This window comes from Schistocerca gregaria, chromosome 2, assembly GCF_023897955.1.
Source record: "Schistocerca gregaria isolate iqSchGreg1 chromosome 2, iqSchGreg1.2, whole genome shotgun sequence".
NCBI lineage: Eukaryota > Metazoa > Arthropoda > Insecta > Orthoptera > Acrididae > Schistocerca > Schistocerca gregaria.
The window spans coordinates 997122589-997150326 of NC_064921.1; the positions used below are offsets into that span (position 1 = coordinate 997122589).

The 27738-nt window shown below is 42.2% G+C and overlaps 1 protein-coding gene across 1 annotated transcript in view; it reads left to right on the forward strand.

The window, feature by feature from the left end:
- LOC126336748 (uncharacterized) overlaps positions 1-27738 on the forward strand; it is a 66466-nt gene that overhangs the window by 32408 nt on the left and 6320 nt on the right. Inside the window, exons 3-4 of the mRNA XM_050000750.1 lie at positions 14827-15021; positions 24804-24915. Coding sequence (XP_049856707.1) covers positions 14894-15021; positions 24804-24915 — 240 coding nt within the window. The 5' untranslated portion in view covers positions 14827-14893. The remainder of the gene's footprint in view (positions 1-14826; positions 15022-24803; positions 24916-27738) is intronic.

The following is a 27738-nucleotide window of genomic DNA, read 5'->3' on the forward strand; positions in this document are numbered from 1 at the left end:
GCGGTTTATAGTATCGCGACATTGCTGCTCGCGTTGGTCGAGATCCAATGACTGTAAGCAGAATATGGAATCGGTGGGTTCAGGAGGGTAATACGGTACGCCGTGCCGGATCCCAACGGCCTCCTATCACTAGCAGTCGAGATTACAGGCATCTTATGCGCACGACTGTAAATGATCGTGCAGCCACGTCTCGATCCCTGAGTCAACAGATGGGGACGTTTGCAAGACAAAAACCACCTGCACCAACAGTTCGACGACGTTTGCAGCAGCATGGACTATCAACCCGGAGAACCTGGGTACAAGAATGGCAAAACGTCATTTTTTCAGATGAATCCAGGTTCTGTTTACAGCATCATGATGGTCGCATCCGTGTTTGGCGACATCGAGGTGAACGCACATTGGAAGCGTGTATTCGTCACCGCCATACTAGCGTATCACCTGGCGTGATGGTATGGGTGCCATTGGTTACACGTCTCGGTCACCTTTTGTTCGGATTGACGGCACTTTGAACAGGGGACATTACATTTCGAATGTGTTACCACCCGATGCTCTACCCTTCATTTGATCCCTGCGAAACCCTACATTTCAGTAGGATAATGCACGACCGCATGTTGTAGGTCCTGTACGGGCCTTTTTGGATACAGAAAATGTTCTACTGCTGCCGTGGCCAGCACATTCTCCAGATCTCTCACCAATTGAAAACGTCTCGTCAATGGTGGCTGAGCAACTGGGTCGTCACAATATGCCATTCACTACTCTTGATGAACTGTGGTATCGTGCATGGGCAGCTATACCAGTACACGCCATCCAAGCTCTGTTTGACTCCATGCTCAGGCGTATCAGGACCGTTACTACGGCCAGAGGTGGTGGTCCTGGGTACTGATTTCGCAGGATTTTTGCACCCGAATTGGGTGAAAATGTAATCAGATGTCATTTCTAGTATCATATATTTGTCCAATGAATATCCGTTTATCAACTGTATTTATTCTTGGTGTAGCATTTTTAATGGCCAGTACTGTATAAAACAAAGTAGCTTCATTGTCATCTGAAGCTAATAGCAGTGGCAGTTCACATCTTGCACTTGTGAACAGTAACGACTTTGAAAGATTTTGTTAAGAGTTTTTAAGTAAAGATTTATCACAGCTTGTTTCATTAGTGTTTCCTTTCTTAAAAACTTTCATTTAGTGAGTTATATTACTTTCATCTCTTAAGAATGTCCTTTTCGAGCCATAGCACTAAGCAGACATTGTTTCGCATTTACTCAGTTTGAGTATGGCGTCGAGTGCAACACTTCACTTCATACAAATCAAAGGAGTTGATCTCTGCTGTCCTGTCTGTATATCCTCTGTGCTGCGGCCACACTGATGGTCTTGTTGCAAATCATGCGGATTTTCAGACATCCGAGTAGGATGTTCAGTGAATTGACATACTTTGATAAATCATGATGCTTCATCAAGAAAGAACACGTCAGGATGAACCTCTTAATCATGTTCCGCAATATACAGTCGCAAAACTAATGTCGAGCAACGCTATCTGAATTACTGAGTCGATGCCCTACAGTTACTTTGTTGTGTACATAGTTCCGCTTAGTCAGCACGTACACAACTTTCCCACTAGAGCGCGCCCCGCTAGGCACAACAGTGCAGGCGCAGCGCTCGTCCGGCACTATGAGATGGCGCTGCCTTAGAGACGGACCAAATTCTGCTTCCACCGATCTGCGTATTAACATGTAACGCAACCAATGAGATCGCTGCTAACGTAGAACCTTTTCTCCTCATGGATCACACTCGCGCAGTGATACATGAATGCGTGAGGTATTATAACGAGTGTACAGACCTCCGATTAGTCAGTCTGCATTAGTCTGTATGAGTCTGCATTTGTCTGCACCAGTCTGTACCAGTCTGCATTAGTCTGTACCAGTCTATAGTCAAGTTTCAGTCTGCACCTAATAAGATTATCATATTCCGGGTACATAGCCATGAAGAGAAATGTATAGACACTTTGTCAAGTATCAGAGATATGTGAGAATAAGATTCACGTACCAAAACCAAAGGAACTTCAGATTGTCAATTGTAAATAGCATCCAGAATCAAGTTACGTAATTTTTATGCTTGTTATTATTTTAATAAATGTGTGTCAAAATTAATCAAGTTCTGTTAACGTTGGTCACCGTCAATCAGCTACTCTAAGCGTGCAAGTGGCATTTCTATCGTCTGAACTAACGGCAGAAGATAAACACTCCACGATAAGACCACGAGACATATTGCTGACACTCGCCTACTTCGTTATAGCGACAAGTCAAATAATGTGATGGAGTGTGTACCGAAGGTCTTCCATTACGCACACCACATACTTTATAACCTTTCATTTTGAATTTGAGCACTGCTGTCAGTTCCGGTAAAAGCTGTACCCTAGGTGCCAGGGTATTACGAACGGGCTCCCGCCTATGTGTCGACAGCAGCCTGCCTTGTTGACATAGTATCCCACGCAGCGGCGGACACGGTGTTTATGTCGTTCGTGGACACCATGTACTCTCCCACGACGGTAACAATAATGTAATAGTTTTGTCCGTCTTTGCGTGCAGGATAGGTGAGTCTCACTACGCACTGCTCCGAGTAAATTTCAGACTAGGGGGATCATGTTCAGAAACGATATTAGCCTGGAGATGGCGATGTGAGAGTTCACCTAGGAAGTTTCAAGCCGACAACTTGCAAAACGGATGTCAAGTCCGTCGTAAGCAATGCACGAATAGTGCCAATAGCATCCAAATCGAGAAGCAAGTCCACAGAGAATTAACCAGCACAATAGTGTAGTGACATCTAACGCAGTGCTTCATGTAAGGAACGTGAACTGTTTCTCGGCTGTGTTACGCGCTTATTTAAGGCGGCCGAGAACCACTGGATTTGCCCATCGGATCTGCCGCTGCGTGATGTAATGAATATGAGGTGACTAATCGATGCCAACTCCATATCGCTGTCTTCTGGTGGAGTGTCATCGTCGTTACTTGGCGGGGATACAATATCGTGCTTGTAGATAACCTGTGAACTGTGAACGCTCTACAGCTAACTCTAGCTATACGTTTTTACCTTACCAACATATCATCAGTCTTTAGCGGTTACTCTCGAACATGGCGGCGATTGGTAGACGTTTAAAATACTGTAGGACTCGCCTTTTCTAACAAGAGTGTGGACTACATAAATATATCTTGGGGCATTATTTGATGGCAGGAACTGAAATTTCTTGGCAGGGTCTCAGGCGAAGTTCATGCGAATCTTGCTAGTTGTACACGAAGTCATGCCCGCTCCAAATATTCCCTCCCTAACTTGGCTAGAGGAGATATGGAAGGTCGTACGTAGAAGCACGCATTATTAGTGAAGAGATAGAAGCCAACTTTAGGAAAGTTATAGAGACCCTCAGAGCAAAGAGCAGCAGCAGTATGAACGTCAATGGTTGAGGTAGTAATCCAGTACTAAACAATGAAGGGAAAGATGAAAGACTGAAGAGACACACAAAAGATGTACAAAGGAAATGAACGTGAACAGGGAATAGGAAGGAGGAAGCAGACGATGATGCGATGGGTGGCTGGACGCTTATAACAGAATATTATATTATGCTTCACACTTTCCCGAAGTCTGAGATAATGTTATAACTATCTGTAGAACAAGCAATAACTGTGTAATCTTTCGTTAGAAATTTTTTTTAAAACAATTCCTGGGACTGGCTCAGCTTCATGTATCTTTCTGTGTTGATCCATTTGGACGAGGGATATCGGCTGGTCAATATTTGACAAAGAAATTCGCCAGACAGCGGTGAAAATTAAGAAGTTATTTTATTTTAGTTTTGCTACCAATTTCGGCAGACCAGTACGCCATCTTCAATTGCAGACAAGTCTTTGAAAGAAGCAGTTGAGACTTCACGACATCTAAAAACATTTGCGAATATCGATGATTTTTTAGAGGTGCATATGAGGCCTGAAGATGGCAACTGAATATGCCGATACTGATATAGAAAATAAAATAATTTCTTGATTCTTTGACAAATTTCTTTGTTAAATAAATCTTATTCTTTCTGGTGTCTCTCCTGTCTGCACGAAAAGCAGAATGTGATCCGGTTTAATATCTGTGTAACTTAGATTAATTACACATGATTTAAAGCTATAATACCTTTACTTAATATCATTATTCCTCGTCCAAACCTGATTTTAAATGTTTTTACAGCTTTGTAATGGTGAGTGACGAACGAAGTTGGAAATTATTAATACTGAAGCCGTCAATACATACTGCATGGTCAGTGAAAGAACCTGCACTTATTCTCAATTAATTCTTTCAAAGCCTGAAACCTTTAAAGAATAATTGTAGAACAACGCAAATATTGGCACTAAAATACCAGTATTCCTTATCAAGGTCATACAGCACCCTGTAACCATCCAACAATTATTGATCGTGCTGATTCCATGTCTATGCTCCCATCATTAAAATAATTTATCTTCTTGGTAGCCAGTTAAAACAAATATCATTCTATATTTCAATAAAGAGAAGGGGAAATTATACGCTGCAAGAAGAATTTGATACAACACTGGATCACTCAAATCGAAACAAGTGTATGAAGTAGATGACACCCTCGACATTACTGATAGTCTTGGGGGGACAGCCATGACAAAACTGTTGCAACTGCTATACAGTAAACAGGGTTAATCATAAGTACTCCTGGAGTTTCGGAAGACGACCATGCAAAAAATACGACGGGCGTTCAATATTGCAACAATTTTTTTATGAAAGCAAGTTGGCCTTATCAGGATTCCGATATACCATATTACTCCTCACTATTTTGGTTACAGAACTCTACATTTAAACATAATCTCCATCCGTTCAATGTGACGGCTTTGAGCCACCTTACTGGAGGAGGGGAGGGGGGGGGGGGGAAGAGAGACTGTGTGCTGTACGGAACCACTCTACTGGGCGACGGCAGAGTCGGAAGGTGCAAGTTCACCGTTATGGAGTGGCTGAGGAAGAACAGTCCTCTGCAGTTTTGTGAGCTTCGCGTAGACTTGTGTGACGTCTACCGTTGTCATGGAGAAGAAGTTCGTTTCATTATTGCGCGACGAACAGGCTGGACAATAAACATAGCCCAACAGACATCAACACTGATTTGAAAATTCTCAAATGCAGCAACAACCGCCCACAAAAACGAATAATTAAAGAAAATTATCAAATACAAAAAGTCATAGTTGAAGGAAAGCAAGTAATAAATGAATACACAGCTCTCTGCAATGGAACTCTGTTCTTTGTCCTCAAAGAATTATTAGACAATACCAACTTATAGAACTCCCCCCCTCCCACACACACACACACACACACACACACACACACACACACACACACACACACACACACGTCTCTGAGAAATTCAAAACAACCGCCAATGACATCTTCAGCTGTTCCACTATCTGCCATCTTGTTTTCACACCTTCTACTGTCCACTTGTTATTACAGCTGGTAAATAGTGCCAGTGACAGTGGCATCTCAATACATAGAACTTGACAATGAAGAAGATGATGAAAAAAGAAACTGTAAATGAAACATAATGTAATACGATATATACACACACACACACAAAACCTTTCACATGAATTATTAAACTCAGGCAAAGCCACAACAGTTTAGAAATCGTAATTTTTGCGTAAATGTTTAGCTTACATTAAGTTGTATATGGTTGCAGGTGACAAACTGTAAAGAAAAACAGTCACTGTAAAAACGTAATTCAGCAGGAAAACCACACCATGTGGTAAGAAGGTATGAATACATGTGCTCCTCAAAAACCCGTAATTACGATTCAGAAACTAATATTTATGTGTATTTAAACAGTAAAGAACATTCCTTATGTTTAACAGCCATAATAATAAAAAACACACTGATGATGAGACAGCTGCAGTGAAACATGTCTGGGACAAAAAACAAAATTGTGTTTTGCTAAAGGCGGAACCTACTCAAAAACATACGTTGTTGTTAAAGCAAACACAGGCAAATGAGCTTCAACGTCAAGATGATTAAGTTGAAATTGTTTCTTCAATTTCCTGAGGGCAGCGCAGCACACTTCAGTGTTGATCGTTGCACAATGAGCGAGGTCATCAAATAGAATAACCCGTTTAGAGTCCCAGGAAACCGTCGCCATGAGTTTACCGGCTGCGGGTGTTGCTTTGACGTTTTCTTCGGAGGAGAGGTGATGTGGTGCCACTCTGCGGATTGCCTTTTTACTTTCCGGTTCAAAGTGCTGATCGTAATGCGCAAGCTGTTTCGCACACATGGTCCTTCTTTGCCCTATATGGCCTTCTGGTAGGTGGCGAGAAACCCAGCGGTGGCCCCCACTTTTGACTTCCCCACCTGGTGGACGAGTGTGTCATCACTACCAACAGAAAAGATGTGTGTGAATTCCTAAGGAACGAAACTACTGAGGTCATCGGTCCCTAGACTTACACACTACTTAAACTAACTTATGCTAAGAACAACAAACACACGCCCATGCCCGAGGGATGTCTCGAAACTCCGGCGGGAGGGGCCAGGCAATCCGTGACATGGCTCCTCAAACCGCACTACCGCACCGCGAGCCACTACCAACAGAGAAGTCCAGTTGTGCAGCGAGGTGTTTAATACTTTTCCTTCGATCTCCTCAAATGAGAGTGCCCAAATGTACCAACGTTGAAGGAGTCACAGCCGTGTGCAGTCTGCCAGCCAGAGGATGGACGCCTCACCCAACGACTCAGCGAGATTTTCTTCACTGCCAGGTCTGTATATGCATTCTGGAAGCAATTATGAATATCTGCGATGTTCTCGTTTTCCGCCAAAGCAGCTCAATGACAGCGCTTGTAGTAGCAGCACCATTGCTTTATTCATCTGTAGATCTCTTTTAACAAGGATATAAGATATGACAAAGTATTTACAAGTTTAGGCCAATTTAAAATAAGCTAATTCGCATACACATACGTTTACAGACTTCTAGTTAGAGATAATCATTAGATTTACTCCTGGTATACAATACTTTTGTTACAAATATGTTATTAAATAATGTAATTCCACACTGTTCACTCCTATCTCACTATCAGTCACTGCACACACTATACACACATTGTTTCATAACACTTCACTCACTACACACACAAATACTCACACACTGGTGATCTCTGGGCCATTTTCTGTACTGCAACTTCCCATTGGCTATCCTGAAAACTGAGTCAGCATCCCTCTATAAAGAGTGAGATGTTGAGCTCAGAATGTGGAAGAGGTGTTAGTACTGTGCTATGTATTGATTGGGGGTAAGTATTTCTGGCCAAGTAAAAAAAGAGGGAAAAATATAGTGTGAAGAAGTAATGTGGAACGTTGGATGTTTTATAATCATTATTGTTATTTATTTGTAAAATATATTTTCAACAAACCCCAACTCTATTTCATCTAAGTAATTCTTCAATGTATAAAATGTATTGCATAACAAGCACTTTTTGGCTACCTTTTTAAATAAGTGTATTTTTGCAAGTTTTATTTCTTTGTAGAAAACGCTATTTTAAGTTTTATGTTTATTTTTTATTGGTAAATGTCAGTTGAGTCTAGCTCTTGTTACATGGCCATGGTCAGAGTTGTTTGTGCAGTAATTACCAATGTTATTTTTGATGTGTACAACTGACTGGCAAACGTATTCACACGGAGCAGTTAAAATCCCCAGTGTTTTGAACAGATCTTTACAATGAGCTCGACTACTATTTTTGGTTACTGTTCTTATGGCTCTTTTCTGGAGTTTGAAAACTGTTTTTAAATTTTTTGCATTTATGCCGCAAAAAAGAATGCCATAGCTAAGAACTGAGTGTACATATGTATAGTATGTAACTAAAAGACACTTCATGTTACACACTGACAATGGGATTCAAAGGGCACAACATGCTGATGACATTCTGCTTGCAAGTACCGTTGTGTGTTTACACCACTTCAACTGAGAATCAATATTCATTTCTAGAAATTTAGCATTTGTTACAAAGTCTACGTAGGTACCATCTACATTTATTTCAGCATTGTCATTTTTCCACTTCAGACTGAAATTCCTGGTTTTAGTTTTCTTTATGGTCAATGTCACTTTCTCTCTGCCTGGAACGCACGTACGTTACAGACGCCATTTTGAAGGCTACGTATAGCACTGTCAGCAATTACGACTTCATGAAACTAAAAGGGCTGATGTGGTAAGATTCTGTAATGTCCCACAACAAATTCTGCGTTTTTCAACCGAAGTTGGCAAAGAAAAAAAAGTGTTCTGCCGGATATCAGCGTCGTACTTGCACGATATTTCGGTCACGTATCTCGTAACCTTCATCAGGTGCGACCTGAGACTACTCCTCGAGTGGACCTGGTCCAGTATTTACGACTATGGTTGGTTGGTTGGTTTAGGGGATTAAAGGGACCAGACTGCTATGGTCATCGGTCCCTATGCCTATGGCCTTTCCCCTCCACCAACGGCTGCAGGCGCTCCTCTGTGGTCCGCGCCCATTGCCTGCGACCTGCTGGAGCGTTTCTGCTCCGTTTTCCGTCCGCTGCTGTTCTACGTGTTCCCTTTGCGGTCCGCGCTCACCAAACTCGCTCCTGGGGGTTTCATCTACGGTCTGGGGTACCAAGTGTTCCTCCTGCGGTCCGCGCCCGCGCACAACGACCTGTTGGAGCGTTGCCGCTCCGTTTTTGGTCCGCTGCGGCTCTGGATGTTCCCTCTGCGGTCCGCGCCCACCAGTCCCACTTCTGGGTGTTCCAACTTCGGTCTGGTACGCCTAGCGGTCGGTCAGGGGCTCGTTTTCCATCTCCATGTCTCTGGTTCTTCTGTTTGTGTAGTGTTGCCGCTGGCCCCGTTGCTCCTTTAACAATTACAGAGCCGGATCCCAGGCTCTGCTTAGCTGGTACCCTGTGTCGCGGTTCATTAGACCATCAGCCATTTTTATTTCCATCGATTCTCTTATAACACTGTCCCAAAATCTTAGTGTTTCTGCTAGAATCTTGGTATCCTCATACTTCATGGCATGATCTAGTTCTAGACAGTGTTCAGTAATGGCTGACTTAGTCACCTGTCTTAATCTAATGTGCCTCTGATGTTCTTTGCACCTGATCTTCACAGTTCTTGTCGTCTGGCCAATGTAGGACATGCCACATTGACAAGGTATATTGTAAAACCCTGGTTTTCGTAACCACAGGTCGTCTTTGATACTCCCCAGCAGTCCCCCGATCTTGTTGGATGGACAGAAAACACACTTGATATTGTGTTTACAGAGGATCCTACTGATTTTGGCAGAAATAGAGCCAGCATGGGCCAGATATGCCACCTTCTTTGCTCCATGTTGGTCTTCTTCAGGAACCTGTGGTATAGTGGCTGGTTGGAGTGCCCTCTCAATTTGTCTGTCCGTGTCTCCATTCGTGGAGAAAACTGTTTTGAGACGTTCTATCTCTATAGGTAGATTCTCTTGGTCTGACAGGGCACGTACTCTGTGAACCAAAGTCTTCAGAACCCCATTCTTCTGTGTAGGGTGGTGACAGCTGCTGGCCTGCAGATATAAATCAGTGTGTGTTGGTTTTCGGTACACACTGTGGCCAATTGATCCATCTGCTTTCCTCTGGACTAGCACATCCAGAAATGGCAGCTGGCCATTCTTCTCCAGTTCCATGGTGAACTTGATATTAGGGTGGCATGAGAAAAGATGTTCAAGAAACTTATTGAGCCTGTCCATCCCATGTGGCCAGATCACGAAGGTGTCATCCACATACCTAAAGAAGCATGTGGGTTTAAATGTGGCTGTCTCCAATGCCCTCTCCTCAAAGCTCTCCATAAACATGTTGGCAACCACAGGGGACAGTGGGCTGCCCATAGCTACACCTTACGTTTGCTGGTAATATTGGTTTCTGTACAGGAAATACGTGGATATCAGTGTATGACTGAACAGGTCCAACAGAGCACCGTCAAATTTCTCTGCAATCAGTTCTAGTGAGTTCTTCAGTGGGACCCTGGTGAACAGCGATACCACATCAAAACTAACCATGATGTCCGAATCTGTGATGTGCAGTTGCTTGAGGCGTTGTAGGAAATCTTCTGAGTTGCGGATGTGGTGAATACATTTTCCCTTTCAAGTACTTGGCTGTTTTGTACGTAGGTGCCCCAATATTACTGACAATAGGACGTGCAAGTACGACGCTGATATCCGGCAGAACACCCGACAACCCAATATGTCATTAGATCGCCAGGAAAGCCTGAAGAGTTACATCAAAAGTCTCTATGGGGAGGAGATGTATCAGAATATCAAGAAGCTGGACAAGCTTCTGCAGAAGAAAGGGAAGATGCTGAGTTCTCTCAGTTTTTTGCTGAGGTGTCGAGATGGTGGAGTGGTACCAGTATTTGCCAGAATTAAACATCATATCAACTCTAGAGCTGTGACAAGATAAAACGCTGAGCCAGCATGGCACTAGTGAGAGAGAGGATTCGAGATATGCGCCACAGGTTAGATGTTGTGGCCAGGGATCTGTTACACATTCATCTGTATGTGGCAGCCTCCTTAACAAGAGAAAATTGGGATTGGGTAGACCGTGTCTACTGGTCTTTAGCTGAGTGTACTAGAAGGAATGCCTCATCTTCCCAATCTGCAAAGTTTGACCACATGAGTAAGAAAGCACAGCAGATGGTAGAGACACGCACTGTGACGCATCTGAGCGGCATACAGCTTGATGATACAACCTTAAAGATTGTTAAGGTACTCAGCAAGGGTCTCAACTTTGCTACGACCCCTAGAAACGTACCCATTTCAGGTTTGGTCAGTGCAGTAGAGCAAGCTGCAGCCGCACTTCCACCTAATGTGACAGAGGAAGTCCGTCCAGAGACCTGCAGGGCCCTCACCAAGGCCAGGCCGCCGAAATCGAACATCACAACCGAGGAGAGGCTTGCACTCAAGAAATTCCGGGAAGACAATAGCATTGTGGTATTGACAGCAGACAAAGGGAACTCCACTGTCATCTTGCAGCAGGTGGATTATGATGAGAAAGTACGCCAACTTCTGGACGACCCTACATACAGAATTCTGGAGTGTGACCCCACGGACAAGGTGGCCAAGAAGACTAGTGCTCTCTTGAAGGAAACGGGGATCCCCGATAAGATCATCAGACAACTACGAGAAAAAGCGCTAGTGCCACCTAGACTGTATGGCCTGCCCAAAATACACAAGGAGGGCGTGCCCCTACGTCCAATTGTCAGTAGTATTGGGGCACCTACGTACAAAACAGCCAAGTACTTGAAAGGGAAAATGTATTCACCACATCCGCAACTCAGAAGATTTCCTACAACGCCTCAAGCAACTGCACATCACAGATTCGGACATCATGGTTAGTTTTGATGTGGTATCGCTGTTCACCAGGGTCCCACTGAAGGACTCACTAGAACTGATTGCAGAGAAATTTGACGGTGCTCTGTTGGACCTGTTCAGTCATACACTGACATCCACGTATTTCCTGTACAGAAACCAATATTACCAGCAAACTTACGGTGTAGCTATGGGCAGCCCACTGTCCCCTGTGGTTGCCAACATGTTTATGGAGAGCTTTGAGGAGAGGGCATTGGAGACAGCCACATTTAAACCCACATGCTTCTTTAGGTATGTGGATGACACCTTCGTGATCTGGCCACATGGGATGGACAGGCTCAATAAGTTTCTTGAACATCTTTTCTCATGCCACCCTAATATCAAGTTCACCATGGAACTGGAGAAGAATGGCCAGCTGCCATTTCTGGATGTACTAGTCCAGAGGAAAGCAGATGGATCAATTGGCCACAGTGTGTACCGAAAACCAACACACACTGATTTATATCTGCAGGCCAGCAGCTGTCACCACCCTACACAGAAGAATGGGGTCCTGAAGACTTTGGTCCACAGAGCACGTGCCCTGTCAGACCAAGAGAATCTATCTATAGAGATAGAACGTCTCAAAACAGTTTTCTCCACGAATGGAGACACGGACAGACAAATTGAGAGGGCACTCCAACCAGCCACTATACCACAGGTTCCTGAAGAAGACCAACATGGAGCAAAGAAGGTGGCATATCTGGCGCATACTGGCTCTATTTCTGCCAAAATCAGTAGGGTCCTCTGTAAACACAATATCAAGTGTGTTTTCTGTCCATCCAACAAGCTCGGGGGGACTGCTGGGGAGTGCCAAAGACGACCTGTGGTTACGAAAACCAGGGCTTTACAATATACCTTGTCAATGTGGCATGTCCTACTTTGGGGAAGACGACAAGAACTGTGGAGATCAGGTGTAAAGAACATCAGAGGCACATTAGATTAAGACAGGTGACTAAGTCAGCCATTGCTGAACACTGTCTAGAACTAGATCATGCCATGAAGTATGAGGATACCAAGATTCTAGCAGACACACCCAGATTTTGGGACAGTGTTATAAGAGAATCGATGGAAATAAAAATGGCTGACGATCTTATGAACCGTGACACAGGGTACCAGCTAAGCAGAGCCTGGGATCCGGCTCTGTAATTGTTAAAGGAGCAACGGGGCCAGCGGCAACACTACACAAACGGAAGAACCAGAGACATGGAGATGGAAAACGAGCCCCTGACGGACCCGTAGGCGCACCAGACCGAAGTTGGAACACCCAGAAGTGGGACTGGTGGGCGCGGACCGCGGAGGGAACATCCAGAGCCGCAGTGTACCAAAAACGGAGCGGCAACGCTCCAACAGGTCGTTGTGAGCGGGCGCGGACCGCAGGGGGAACACTTGGTACCCCAGACCGTAGATGAAACCCCTAGGAGCGGGTTTGGTGGGCGCGGACCGCAAAGGGAACACCTAGAACCGCAGCGGACGGAAAACGGAGTAGCAACGCTCCAGCAGGTCGCAGGCAATGGGCGCGGACCACAGAGGAGCGCCTGCAGCCGTTGGTGGAGGGGAAAGGCCATAGGCATAGGGACCCAAACCAACCAACCAACCATAGTCATAAATACTGGACCAGGTCCACTCGAGGAGCAGTCTCAGGTCGCACCTGATGAAGGTTACGAGCTACATGACCAAAATATCGTGCAAGTACGACGCTGATATCCGGTAGAACGCCCGACAACCCAAGATGTCATTAGATCGCCGGGCGGGAAAGCCTGAAGAGTTACAAAAAAAAAGTGTTGCGTTAGTTACTGAAAGCCCCTAATACATGGATTATAGAAAAATGGCGTATCAGCTTGTATTCCTAATATGTGCCGTGGTGAAGTTGCACTAGGTGGCAGGGATGTCAGAACATATGGACGGCTTGCGCGCTCCCTGTTGTTGCACTGAATTAGTTGGCACCTGCCGATAAGCAGTCAAAAAAAAAATTGGAAATTTGTGCTAAGGACTATAGAACCAAACTGCTGAGATCATCAGTCCCTAGGCTTACGCCCTACTCAATGTAACTTAAACTAACTTAACGCTTAGGACAACACACACACACCCATGCCCGAGGGAGGACTTGAACTTCCGACGGAGGGAGCCGCGCGACCCGTGACAAGACGCGTGAGACCGCGCGGCTATCCCGCGCGGCATAGGCAATCTAATGAACACAATTCCGAGTGGGCTTCTGCCGTGCTTTCCCAGGCATTCGTGACAGTGACTTCAGTGAAGTGCACGCATGTACCGACTTTTGATGCATCACAAACAGCGTCCGTACTGATCATCTGTAAAGTGAGTTAAAACCTTGAAGAAATACTCTATCCGCGGAATGTGTGGGGATTTTCTGTATGTGTTGTAGGCATGTAATCATTTACTAAAACTCCAGAGGTGCTTATGAATAACCCTGGACAGGTGATATGCTCCCACGTTTTAAGAAGTGTCTAGTAGATTGAGTGCCAAAGAAGGTAGTTGTTCACAGGCGTAAGTGTTACTGAACTATCAGTTTAATAAGTCATGGTTCCAAAATACTGACACGAATGGTTTGCATAGGAAACGAGGAACTGGCAGAAGTCGACCTCAGAGAAGACTAGTTTGGGATTCACATATATGAAGGAAAAGACTGTCCTTACAACTTACGGCAGAAGACATTAAAGAAACCAGACCTGCATTTCTAGAATTTCTGTATTTTTATATACCTTCTGACGCTCTGAAGGTCTCACGGTAACCTGGATACAGTACACGGAAGTAAAGTTTATGCACAATTTGTACAGAAATCAGAATGCAGTTATAAGAGTCGAAAGGAAATGGAAAGGAAGCAGTAGCTGAGTAGGGACTGAGACGGGACAGTGTAAATTTAAGTGCAAGAAAGTCTTTTCTATAGGTATTTTTCTAGAGTGTAACCTTTTACAGTATTGAAACGTAGATTATACGTAGTTTAGCCAAGAGGAGGACAGAAGCGTTTGAAATGTGGCGGTACAGAAGAACCCTGAAAACTATATTGGGAGCTAAAATTAATAATGACGAAGTACTGTACAGTACTGATAAAAAAGAAAATTCATTAACAACTTGATTAAAGCAAAGTATCAGTTGATAGGACACATACTGAGCAATCAAGAAATCGTCCATTCTTTAACCGAACTAAGTGTGGTGTCGTAAAACTTGTAGATGGAGACCAAGACTCTAACACAGTAAGCAGTTTCAAATACCTGTAGGCAACCGTAGTATAACTAGAGATGAAGATGCCCTACATAGCGAATACAATCACAGAGATGGTATCAAACCCGTCTTCGGACCACAACAGTTGAAATCGTTCCATTACCAACATTTCCCATAGCCTTCCTCGTTTATGTTTTCTGTGCAGATGATCATAATTAATATAATAACTGTTTATATTGTTTCAGGATCAACGTGGAACTGCAGAATATTGTCGTCGAAAATTTGTTGGGATATGTTCCTTACAATGGCTCTATGGAACCAGTGGGTTTAAAATTCCCTGTCGCTCTCGACTTTCCCAGCATCACAGTCACTGGACATTGCTCTTTAGATGGATGGCTCAACGGTGGACAATTGTACGTTAAGGGGTCGGGAGATATCAAGTAAGTGTATCACTTTACAAATTTCGTGTGACGCGTGGTAAATGTGATGGAATTTGTAAAAAATTACTCATGATCGAATGACTCAACGATCAGAACAGCAGCACCAATATATAGGACCAGTTCTATCAAAGCTTGTCACAAGTAAGCTACATGATGCTGGTACTTTTTCAGCTTGCAGTGGGGTATCAGCTTATTTGAAAACCATTACCACCGAGAAAAGAAGAAGAAGAAGAAGAAGAAGAAAGAGAGAGACAGAGAAAGAGAGAACCCAAGTAAACGAAATTTCCTTTATTTTCTAGTGTCCGAAGGTTCATTACAGTGACGGAAATCGGAAATACCGTAGGCGAACCTCACGGTGAATGGCCGTCATTATTTCTCCACAAATCTAAACTGCATGACGCGATTACTTGATGCTTCGTTCTGCCACATTTTCATTTTCATTGCGAAACGAAAGTAATCTTTCGGTGAAGTTCACACTGAAGATAGCTTCATCGACCACGTTTCACATGATATAAGCGCTGGACATTTTGCTGCAAGGGAGATACAAATGGTATTGAATGTGCAACGAAGTGTCACATCAAGGTTTTAGCCACCGTCCGAAGGCAGAGAAAACGTTGATCACAGACTAATACCGGGCTAAATAATAGGCTATTTTCCTATGTTAAAAGTATGGCTCGGATTGTTGCTGTCCAGAGTGATTCTATTACTCAAATCGCATTTACGGTCAATATTCTCGCAAAATATCTCTTATTTTTATGTAATTAAAGTTCGAAAATCATTAAATTTCAAGATTTGGTCATGTGACTGAAAAAAACTGTTACTGGCTGAAGCTCTCGTGATGCCATAGACTAGGAATAAGACGAACCTACACGTATGTCAGATCCTTAGGCACTTTTTCTGCAAATAGATTAGATTACATTACATTAGATTAATACTTGTTCCATAGATCATGAATTCGACACTTCGTAATGATGTGGGACGTGTCAGGTTAATAAAAGATGTCTGTACAAGATATTGCATTACACAAAATATTGCATGACACTAATGCTTAAGCTAGTTTTTTTCCCCCTCCCTTAATTTATATCTAAAAATTCTGCCAGTGAGTAGAAGGAGTTGTCATCTAGAAATTCTTTTAATTTATTTTTAAATGTTGGTTGACTATCTGGCAGGCTTTTGATGCTGTTTGGTAGGTGACCAAAGACTTTTGTGGCAGCATAATTTACCCCTTTCTGTGCCAAAGTCAGATTTAACCCTGCCTAGTGAAGATCATCCTTTCTCCTGGTGTTATAGCTATGCACACTGCTATTACTTTTGAACTGGGTAGGATTATTAACAACAAATTTCATAAGTGAGTATATATATATATATATATATATATATATATATATATATATATATATATATATATATATATATACTGTGAGGTTACTGTGAGGATCCGTAGATCCTTAAATAGATGTCTGCAGGGTGACCGAGGGTGGGCTCCAGCAATTATTCTGATTACACGTTTTTATAGAGTAGTTTAGTTATTCAGTGACGGACAACGCATTTAGACCTTTTAACCAACGACAGGAAGGAATTTTATGAACCCTGATAGCGGAAGCCTTACGAAAATTGATGCGTTTATGCTCCTCTCATTTAGAGCGGCAATATGTGGAAGGACGGATATCTTCTCCCTGCCTCCAGTAACACCATTAAACACGCTCAGAACTAAGGAATTGTGGAACTTTTGCAAATGGCTGCCTATTTTACGTATAGACTGTTGACTGTCAGTCGTGAAATATGACGTAAAGCGCAATAAAATTTAGTTTTGGCAAATTTTAATGATTTCCGCTATACAGGAAACTCAGCAGAGGTACACTGTAAGCGCCCAGTCTGTGATGCAACGGATAATTAATTTGACTACGAATAGGGAGAAGACATATTTGAATCCTGATTTGTAAACGCATTACACGAAATATGAAAACAGCCTTGGCAAGATTTCATTGAAGCAGTTGTTTCGATGATGAGGTGTACTGTATATATACCGAAGCGCCAAAGAAACTGGTATAGGCATGCGTATTCAAATACAGAGATATGTAAACAGGCAAAATACGGCGCCTCGGTCGTCAACGCTTATATAAGGCAATAAGTGTCTGGCGCAGTTGTTAGATCGGTTACTGCTGCTACAACCGCAGGTTGTCAATATTTGAGTGAGTCTGAACTTATTGTTACAGTCCGCATACGAGCGAAGGGAGACAGTATCTCCGAGGTAGTGATGAAGTAGGAATTTTCCCATACGACCATTTCATGAGTGTACCATGAATATCAGGAATCCGGTAAAACATCAAGTCTCCAACATCACTGCGACCGGAAGAAGATCCCGCAAGAACGGTACCAACGACAACTGAAGAGAATCGTTCAACGTACAGAAGTGTAACCCTTCCACAAATTGTTTCAGATTTCATTGCTGGGCCGTCAACAAGTGTCAAGAGTGAAGGCCCACTCGAGTATCCATGATGACTGCTCGACACAAAGCTTTACGCCTGGCCTGGGTCCGTCAACACCGACATTGGACTGTCGATCACTGGAAACGTGTTGCCTGGTCGGAAGAGTCTCGTTTCAAATTGTATCGAACGGACGGATGTGTTCCGGTATGGAGACAGTCTCATGAATCCAAGGACCCTGCATGTCAACAGAGTACTGTCGAAGCTGGTGGAGGCTCTGTAATGGTGTAGGCCTGTGCAGCTGGAGTGATATGGAACCCCTGATGCGTCTAGATACGACTCTGACAGCTGTCACCTGCATCCATTCATGTCCACTGTGCATTCTAACTTGTGCAGTTCCAGAAAGACAATACGACACTTATCATGTCCATAATTGCTACAAAGTGGCTCCAGGAACACTCTTCTGACATTAAACACTTCCACTGGCCACCAAACTCTCGAGACATGAACATTATTGAGCATATTTGGGAATCCTAGCAGCGTGCTGTTCAGAAGAGATCTCCGCCCCCCTCGTACTCTAACGGATTTATGGAGAGCCGTGCAGGATTCATGGCGTCAGTCCCCTCCAGCACTACTGCAGACATTAGTCGAGTCCACGCCACGTCGAGTTGCGACACTTCTAAGTGTTCACGGGGACCCTGGACGATATTAGGTAGGTGTACCAATTTGTTTGGCTTTTCAGTGTAGCTTCACATAAATCTTGGTATGGGAAATGAACAGTTGAGGATAAGTGCATCTACTTTGCTTACAAACAATTACCTTTTTTGGAAGGCATTGCTAGTAGTGAAGATATCACCTTACCGCACACTACAACGAGGTGTAGGACGATGAGCCTTTGAATGCGGAGAGATACAAACCGTGTGCAACATGCAGGTGACGTAAAGGTAAGGGCTGTGCTGTTCGTAAGTATAAACTAATGTCAGTGTCTGAAGCAAAGTTCGTCTTATGTAAGATGATGAAACTTGAAAAGCTTAAACAACAAAGATACTTGCTGGACAGTATGAAGATAAAGAAACATTGTTTCTAATAAAGTAAAAAGCGTTTGGTCACATAAGCTAGAATACATCTTTTTGAATGTGACTTGTGTGAACAGCTATTGCAAATCTATGCGTGTGTTGACGCCAAGGAAAACACAATATTACCCATTTTCCAATCGGTGTGGTGAAGTTTTTGTAATTGTAATCTGGTTTTCATATGAAAGGACTGTCGATTTGTTTTCTAAATAAGTTAAAATATTGTTGCAGGCTAGATTCGAACCAGTGACCAATGGAAATCATATTCTTATACTTAACAGTTCACCACACTATCAACTGAGGTATTGTGCAACCTATCATGTATAACAATAATTTTTACTAAGAGAGTAATTCCGGCGACGGACGCTTATCTTCTTTGTAATAACGGGAAAGCGTATCTCGGAGGTAAATTAATGTTAACTTCAAGTGCAAAACATTTTTAATTAAGTACAGGGACTGGGGCATCGACATAGTGGAAATTGGCCAGTAGAGTGCAACCAGTTTTTACGCATCTTTTCATTCTCTGAAACACTCAAAAACAATTTTTAAGAGTTTTCGTGGATCTATTCGTACAGTGTGGTATTGCTCACCAATAGTACTCCATTTTCCGAAAAGTAAATTCCAAAACAAGACATCACTGTTAATTACCTCTACGACAGTATGAACAGCGAGCTAATCAGTGACGTCACAGGCATCAAATGACTCTAATGGAGCGTTTTAGCGGCACTTCGGGCTTTCAAATTATTTAAATTTCACTTCCGGTTTCATAAAAGAGTACTGAAGCTTAAGAAGGAAAAGAGCACTTCATGAGTGTAAACTGACATAAATAACCATTTAAGACGATGTCCAGGAAACAGTCAACAACCCTATTCTAATGACTCCGTAGTAGACAAATTTCTGCTGCAACTACACGATGGCGTGCAACGATATCTACACGACAACTTTCTGCAGGTATTACATTTGTCGCTGATTCTGCGGTTTTCTGAATTGCGACGTTGAAGATATTTGATGTGTACGCCAGAACACAAGAGCGATTTCTCAAAGATACAGTTGTTGCAGACTTCCTCTAGATTCATGATCACGCTGAACTGCATCGCACTACTTTCGTTCATCGATTTCTCGCAGGGTAAGGGATTCATCATCAGAAGTGGTATCCTAGGTCCCGCATATCAATCCTCGCGAGAGCCGGCGAACCGGCCTGCGTTAGCTGGCCGGACATCCCCGGTAACCGGGCCGCCAAATATTTGAGGTGGTACCTATACTGCCAACAATTGAGTTTCGAGGCCTATAGCGACCAACACACCGCGACATTGGCTCTGCTACTCGCTACAAGACTACATAACTAAACTTATTGTTGCTCTGCTTGAAATAACAATGCGTCGACATACTCTACCTCTGTTACATCTTGCAGTAATAGTATTGTCAACAATGATGTTGAGATTTCGTTAACTTTACAGGACGCTTTCGTGAAGAATGTGCAGTGACATACTTTTTTGTAGGTGAAATTCGACAGAATGAAATACGCCAGAATTTCGGTCAGGTACGTCCATCAATCAAAATTATGTAATTAAATAAAAATCGTAGTTCGTTTTAGTGCTAGCTATTCCCACAACCCTAGATTTTTGCGATTTCATCTTTCCTTTTGCCTTACATTACGGTGATCATGGAGTGCTAGGGTGCTTTAATCCCTCTAGGTAGATCTTGGCCCTTATGACTTCGTGTAGGAGTCAATGTGGCCCGCGGACTAAAAAGTTTGGAGACCCCTGCTTAAAGTAAGTCCGGAATGCATTGTGGAGACGAACTACGCCAATCGCCACCAAAAACCGTGCCTAATATGCATCCAGCTCTTTAATGGGCTCAAAATGGTTCAAATGGCTCCGAGCACTACGGTACTTAACATCTGAGGTCGTCAGTCTCCTAGACTTAGAACTAACTACTTAAACCTAACTAACCTGAGGACATCACACACATCCATGCCCGAGGCAGGATTCGAACCTGCGACCGTAGCAGCAGCGCGTTTCCAGACTGAAGCGCAAGAACAACTCGGCCACAGCGGCCGGCTAATGGGTTAAGCTAAGCTCTTGAGTCACTTCGAAAAAAATGTGTTACTGCTATTTTATTAGTTTTTTTTTTAATTTTCAGTTGTTCCCGTAGTTTTAAAAAAAACTACAGTTTGGCAATTTTTCGAATTACATATTTTAGAAACAGCAGTGAGCAGAACATGTAACTGTGAAAGTTCCGAAAACTAAATGCTTCAAAATATATTGCTCTGCAATATCCCTAATGTCTTACAATTTTAACTTATTCAGGTGGCAGGTTCTCCATTCATCTTTATCCATAGTTTATGAACCCTATCGGTATATTAGTACATGCAGGATACTGATTTACAAAGTTACAGCTGACATTAAAATTTTTGGCTGTTTATCAGATAAGATTGGTTAAGTGGTAGAGCACAAATTTCAAAACTGATTAAGGCAGTGCCTCCTATTTGGTGCTGGAATCCAAGATTTAGCTCTCCTTCTCCCACCAGCTTGTTTATTTTTGTGGTTTGATTAATGATGGTGGTTCTTGTTCCCTTTTTTACAAATAGCAGATATGTATGATATAAATCACTCTCTTGATGTTTGCACTTCCCCCACAATCTGACTGATCAATTTAGATATAAGTCTCGCCCTTTGAGGGGCCTATATTTCCACAATTTTATCACAGTCCTTCCTACTACTTGCCTTTTCATTTCTTGCCTTTTTCATCATCTCTTTCACTCCTTTTCTAGCACATGTTCCGTATTACGCAATGCAATGTTTCTTTTGTATTCTTCTACCAACTGGCCTCTTTTTTATCCCTTAATTTCTTCTAAGTCATTTTTCCACTTTCCAACAGATATATGCTGTATTGTGGGTGCACGATTGCTACCCATTTTCATCTTCCTAATCATCCTCCACACCTTCGCTGATCTTCTATATAAAAGAGATTGATCTGTTTCCCCACCTATTCTTTCTCACCTTCGCTGATCTTCTATATAAAAGAGATTGCTCTGTTTCCACACCTATTCTTTCTCATATTTCTTATTTACACTCTATTGTTCCTTTCTTAGCCCTTTTTTACATAACCCAGAGCTCAAGTACAGCTGATATAGTTTCTTCGTTTCCTCAAGCACTTCCAACGACAACTCTGTGGTCATTCACTCTCTTACCTCCATTTTCCCTTCCCAAAGTCTCCTCCACTGCATCCTTAACCGACTGTTTCAGAAAACGGTATAGTTAATCGGCGTTCCAATCGTTTTCCACAGCAATCTAGGTTCAGTAATGGATTAAAATGGAAAAGGCGTTAGCTGTTTTCATTTCAGTGTCAAGCTGAATGACTTAAATAAATCTGAATTTTGAAGAATTTTTTCCAACAACTGGCCCCATTGGTGGTCTGGATCCTCCAATGAATGTAGATATGATTTCTCTCCCTCTTCCCATCGGAGATAGAAATTAGTCTATGACGTTGATGATAGCGAAATACACCACGAAATGGGGAAAGACGGGAAAGAAAGAATGAAGAAACATTAGAGTTTAACGTTCCGTCGACAGCGCCATCATTAGTCAACGGGCACAAGCTTCTATTACGAATGGATGGGGAAGAAGTCGTCAGTGCCCTTTCTCACAGGAACCATACCGGCATTTTCCTGGAGCTGTTTAGTGTAATCACAGTAAACCCAAAACTGGCTGGCCAGACGAGCATATGAACCGTCGTCCTCCAGAATACGAGATCCAGTATGCTACCCATTTTACCAGTTCTTTCAGTGGCAATGTTGGGGAGAGGTTACGATTGTGCCTTATAAAGTAATCATCCTTGCGCTCTTGTCGATTTACATAAGGAAACACTTAACAACGAAATCTGGATTTTCGTAAAAAGATTAACAACCCACTCTTACCCCCTTTGCCACTTTACTCGGTGAGTCAGCATGATAGTTGTTTGTAGAAAATGATTTCAGTCCTTTCTAAATGATAACGAATGTGACTGTTAATTGACATTCCATCTGACATAATTCTTCTGTGTGGCACCTAACTAATTCTTAATGTTGCATCTGACTGATAGATCTTCTAACTGGAACACAATCTGAATCCTTTAAAGAAACTTAATCTAGTGCACTATTCATCAAACAGCTAACGGCAGCAGGAAACACATTTCTATCTCCAGAAATAGTTTAACATAAAAATTCAGCTGATAATTTATACACTACATAGCTGTGGACAATGGAATATATGCTCTTTACCACCGAAAACATTTATCATGCGGTCTACCAGATATGGTTAATGATAAAACATTGAATTACAACTGAATTCTTTCACTACTCTGTAACCAAGCCAAATACCAGACAACGTCCCCGACTTCGTCAGACTATCCCCTGATTCTGCTTTAATTGTTTCATGTTTGATCACATGTGAAATTTCATAACAATTATGGAGAATATGAGGGTAACTCACTACTTACTTGTAATCTTGCTAGCAGATAATCCTTAGCTGGAGCATTAGGCTGAAAACAATACACGAATAATGGCTAAATCAAAACCGCATTCAGTCATCTGTATTACCGAAACATATGTCACCAGATTTCCATCTCCACTGAATTATACAGTAACCGCAAATGACAATAAATTTCCCAACTATAGTAGAAAATAAACTAGACCTAAAGGCGTCTCCCCAAATTCAGGTGCTATTTACTGTGATATACTCTTTCAATAGAGACTATATTTCCAATGACGAATCAGCTTTACAGATCTTTGTCAATTTGCGTAAAATTGAAAGCAGTCATACCTACAGCTTATAAGTTTGAAAATCGGACACTTAGGCATCTTTATGTTGACTTTGTTGTCTCTTTGGAGGCATGATTATTAGCACACGTTTTGCTAGTGCGATGAAAGTACCTACTAAGTTTATTTTTCATAATCAAAGTAGTTCCTGCTCGTAAATAATAAGTACTCCCATAAGGATTTGTCTTCTGTAGTTTTCATAGTAAACAAGCAAATGGTTTTGCAATTCTAAACCACCTTACACAGAAATACAACTCCTTACGATTGCACTGTCTCTCTCTTACAGCAAACTCCACAAGACTCACTAATAACACATCTCTTCTCGCCAAGTATGAGGCTGAAGAACAGATATACTACAATTATAAACCAATAGCCTTCGTATTTTCATTACTAGTGAAGGCAGTATTTAATTCTAATTTACACCAGTTTTATGTAAACATTTCTAAATTTTGTGGAAATCTTATTGTAAATAACTTAACAAAATTAACATATTCGCAGTTTTTGCAGGATTGTTAAAATCATATCAAATGAAATCAGTAATTCACAGAGTCTATCTCTGACATAAGAAACGATTTAAATTGTTATTTTTTTAAATGAAGTGATGGATACCCTCCTGTATTTAAGGGTTCCTAATATGAATTAGACTTGATTACGTCGCATTAGGGTACTTGGGTAATAAACAGCTACAATTTCTCCCACAATTATTTAAGTAAAAATTATTCGGAGGTTGGCTTGAAAGCTACGAGAGACCCTTACACACTCTGAAAGAGAACCATTTTTGCTCTCTGAATTAAACTTCTCTAGGCCTTCTTACATATGAAGTACTGAGACAAAGAACTTATTTGCGTGCTCACTAAGCATATCAATGTATTTTGCGTTATGGCACAAATGGCACATTATATTTAAGCTGAGAGACTGTAATCATTTATACAGTGCACGACAGTAACGTGCCATCATCAAGGCCACATGAACTTACACAAAGAAACAAAGAGCTACTATTGACTTGATACATATATTCACAAAAAGGTACATATTCTGAAACTACTTTTAAAATAATTCTCCAACACGAAGTGTTACCGTAAAGAGTGAGCAAAAGAATGTGAATTTATAATATGTTTTCCCTTAACACTTCCGGACTGACAGGCCGTGGTTGATGCCTAAAACTTCCCCCTAACGTTTCATCTCAGACTGCGGGAGACATCTTCAGAGGTAAAGCAGCGAACACCTGAGTTTCAGAACGGTAATGAGTCATTAAAATATGTTGCTGTGATCTTAACATGCTACCTGTAGGCTACCCGAATCAAATGAATAAGGTTCTGTATAAAAGAAAATTTTCAGATTGCCACGTTGCTGAAACTAGAGCGCACCATTGTAAGCTATACTGATGTACGACGTGCTGATGATAAATGTTTGCAGAACATCGCAGTTCGTCTGACTTACATCAAAAAACATGGGTACAATGGGTTTTTGTTGTATCTTTTTCAGATTTTCTCTTCTCGACACATCTATATACCTGGAATTGGATGCTGGTGTCCACAATGACTCGACACTCTTTTTGGAGTGTGTTGCCCTTGACTACAATGTTGGTGGCGCCGAGGTAAGTGTCATGTGAGGTGGCAGCTGCGTGAAATCCTGGCAGTGCAAGAGTCTTTACTCAGCTTAATCTAGGCGGCTAGTGTGCGAGAAATATAGGCAGAGGGATTCGAAGCACTAGGTAATATGTCAGTGTCATGGATTGTATACTACAAGAGCGGAAAGAGAGAGCGCTTGAAGCATTGTTGATGGTGATCCGTCTGTTGCGTGACGACACTGCGAAATCTTTTTCTTCTTTTGATAAATAAGGTGTTTGGTGGCACCGCATTGCAGTATATCACCATCGACTTCAAATTTAATCAAAACACAAACACGCCAACTCTCGGCACGCTGTTTACGTCGATCAAATCGGGTGCCGGTCTGTAACGTCCGTTGCGTGTATTTTAAGTACAGGGGTTGGACAAAATACAGTTAGCTCCCTCATAAACACACATTTTCTAAATACTTTTTACAGACTGCTCATATATGTGGAACACCAGGTTTGCTTGTTATTTCCCACTGTTATTCCGAATTTTTTAAACACGTTAAATTTGAAAAACACATGCGAATCAAATTATTTATGACAGTCCAAGATAGTGAGAAATAAACGTTTAGTATTTCAAATTTGATGAATATTAATTTGATTTCAACTGTAACATTGCGTAGACCTTGACCTCAATCAAGTGGTTTTGTCTCAAAATGAATTCAATAAAGTATAATAAGAATCAGAAAACAGGTAGAGAAACACACAACTTAACAAATGTTATAAAATAATACATCAAGCATCAATAAACATCTATTTAAAGTATTATTTTAACACCTGTGGGAACACTAAACCACAACGATGTGAAGTAACATATTTACGTAAATAAGAGGAAAATTATTTGAACTCTCATAAACAGGTAGTGTTTGTCTCATTAAAGGCCTGGAGATTACGAAATAATTAGCAAAAGTGGAATTGGGAAGAATGCAGATCTCAGCCATGAGTGAAAGTACTAATGCACATAACTTGTTTATTAGTTGTGTTAACTCAGACAAGTCCTACAAGCAAACGTACGAATAGAATTTAAATAACACAACTCACCAGGCTTAAACCAAAACAGCAGGTAGTAAAATCAAACTTACATTAGTCCTGAGTGCAAAATAAATCAAACATAACCAGCACATACAAGAGACGTAAAAACAACAGGGCTCTAACCCAGCAGACGGGAACTAGACAATCTGCCACATATAACCGTGTCATAAACAATTTTAGCGATGTAAGTTTGCCAAGCTGGAACCAGCAAACTCTAAATAATATCATAGTTAACACAATCCCAAAGCAATACAATACACATAGTTTAAAGGACTCTACAGGACAGCAGATAGCTGCGAATAACTGCACAAATGGTTCAAATGGCTCTGAGCACTATTGGAATTAACTTCTGAGTTCATCAGTCCCCTACTCTTAGAACTTCTTAAACCTAACTAACCTAACGACATCACACGCATCCATGCCCCAGGCAGGGTTCGAACCTGCGACCGTAGCGGTGGCGCGGTTCCAGAATGTAGCGCCTAGAACCGCTCAGTCACCCCGGCCCGTGAATAACTGCACACATTAAGGTTTTCACCAAATAAGTCCAATAAACATCGATGACTATGGCTCACTAATACCACTCATGTCATTGAATTCTGTAGACACAAACAGCAGACAAAGTTCCAAGGTTGTGTTCCAGCAAATCCGAGCGACGTTCTTCTTGGACATTTAAGTTGATAGAATAGAGAATTCAACTTCGGCAAATCCTCATAGCATTCACGTGCCATATAAATGACATCACTTGTCCTTGGGTGACCATTCGGGCAAATTATCTGATCATGAGCTCGTGGACCACGCCGTTGTCTTGGCTGGGTGGAGAACTCACATGCCCCCTGGTGGGACAGAAAGGAAACAGTTGCTTAGCTAGACACGGGGCCCCAGGAGAAAGACACCCGCGGCGCTTACGTCACGAAGGTGGTCCTGAACTCGCTCGCTCAGCTGAGCAGACAAAATGCGTTTCTAAACCTGTTACCTCGCAGCTGGTCGTGTAAGTACTAACGAGAATTGCATCTTCCACTGGAATCTGCTATTATGAAGTCTTACTCATTAACAGTACTACAGCAAAATTTAATTGAAGATCAATACTCGATAGAAATTGTATAACGGTTTGTCTATAGCATTTAGTCTCTTTTGCTTAACAGTAGTCATAATATGTGATGCCTTATGTAACTGATAGTCATTTTAGTGTGATTTTATTTTGTTGTGCGCCAGTACAGCTGTATCAAATTATAAGTACGCCCATGGACTTATAATCATTATAGGACTAATAACAGTAAGATTCCACAACAGTGGATTCCAGTAGAAGATTCAGTATTCGTTTGTACGGAGACGCCTAGTTACGAGTTAACAGATGTAGAAACGTAGTTTGTCTGCTGATTTGAGCGAGCGAGAGAGCGCAGGACTACCTTCGTGACGTACGCGCCACAGCCTGTCTTTCTCGTAAGCCTCGGCTAGATAGCAGTCAGAATACACCACGCTTCCAAGCTCCGCATGGTTCAGGAACAGTGCTGAAAAAGTGTCCTGAATATTTTCTCTGTCTTTTCCTCGTACAGCTCATATCAAATGGCAGGGTCCCTGGCGAGTAGATTCTGAGGCCAGTTCCCAGAAGAACACAAATGTGGCGGCGGTGTAAGTGCCCGTCACAGATCCCCAAATTCTTGTAAGGAGGCTTCCAGCCTTATGCTGCACAGCGAAATCACACCAGTGGTTTTCCATTTTCTGTCAATGAAGAAGACGCGTGATGGCTTGCTCATTACGCATTCAGTATTATAC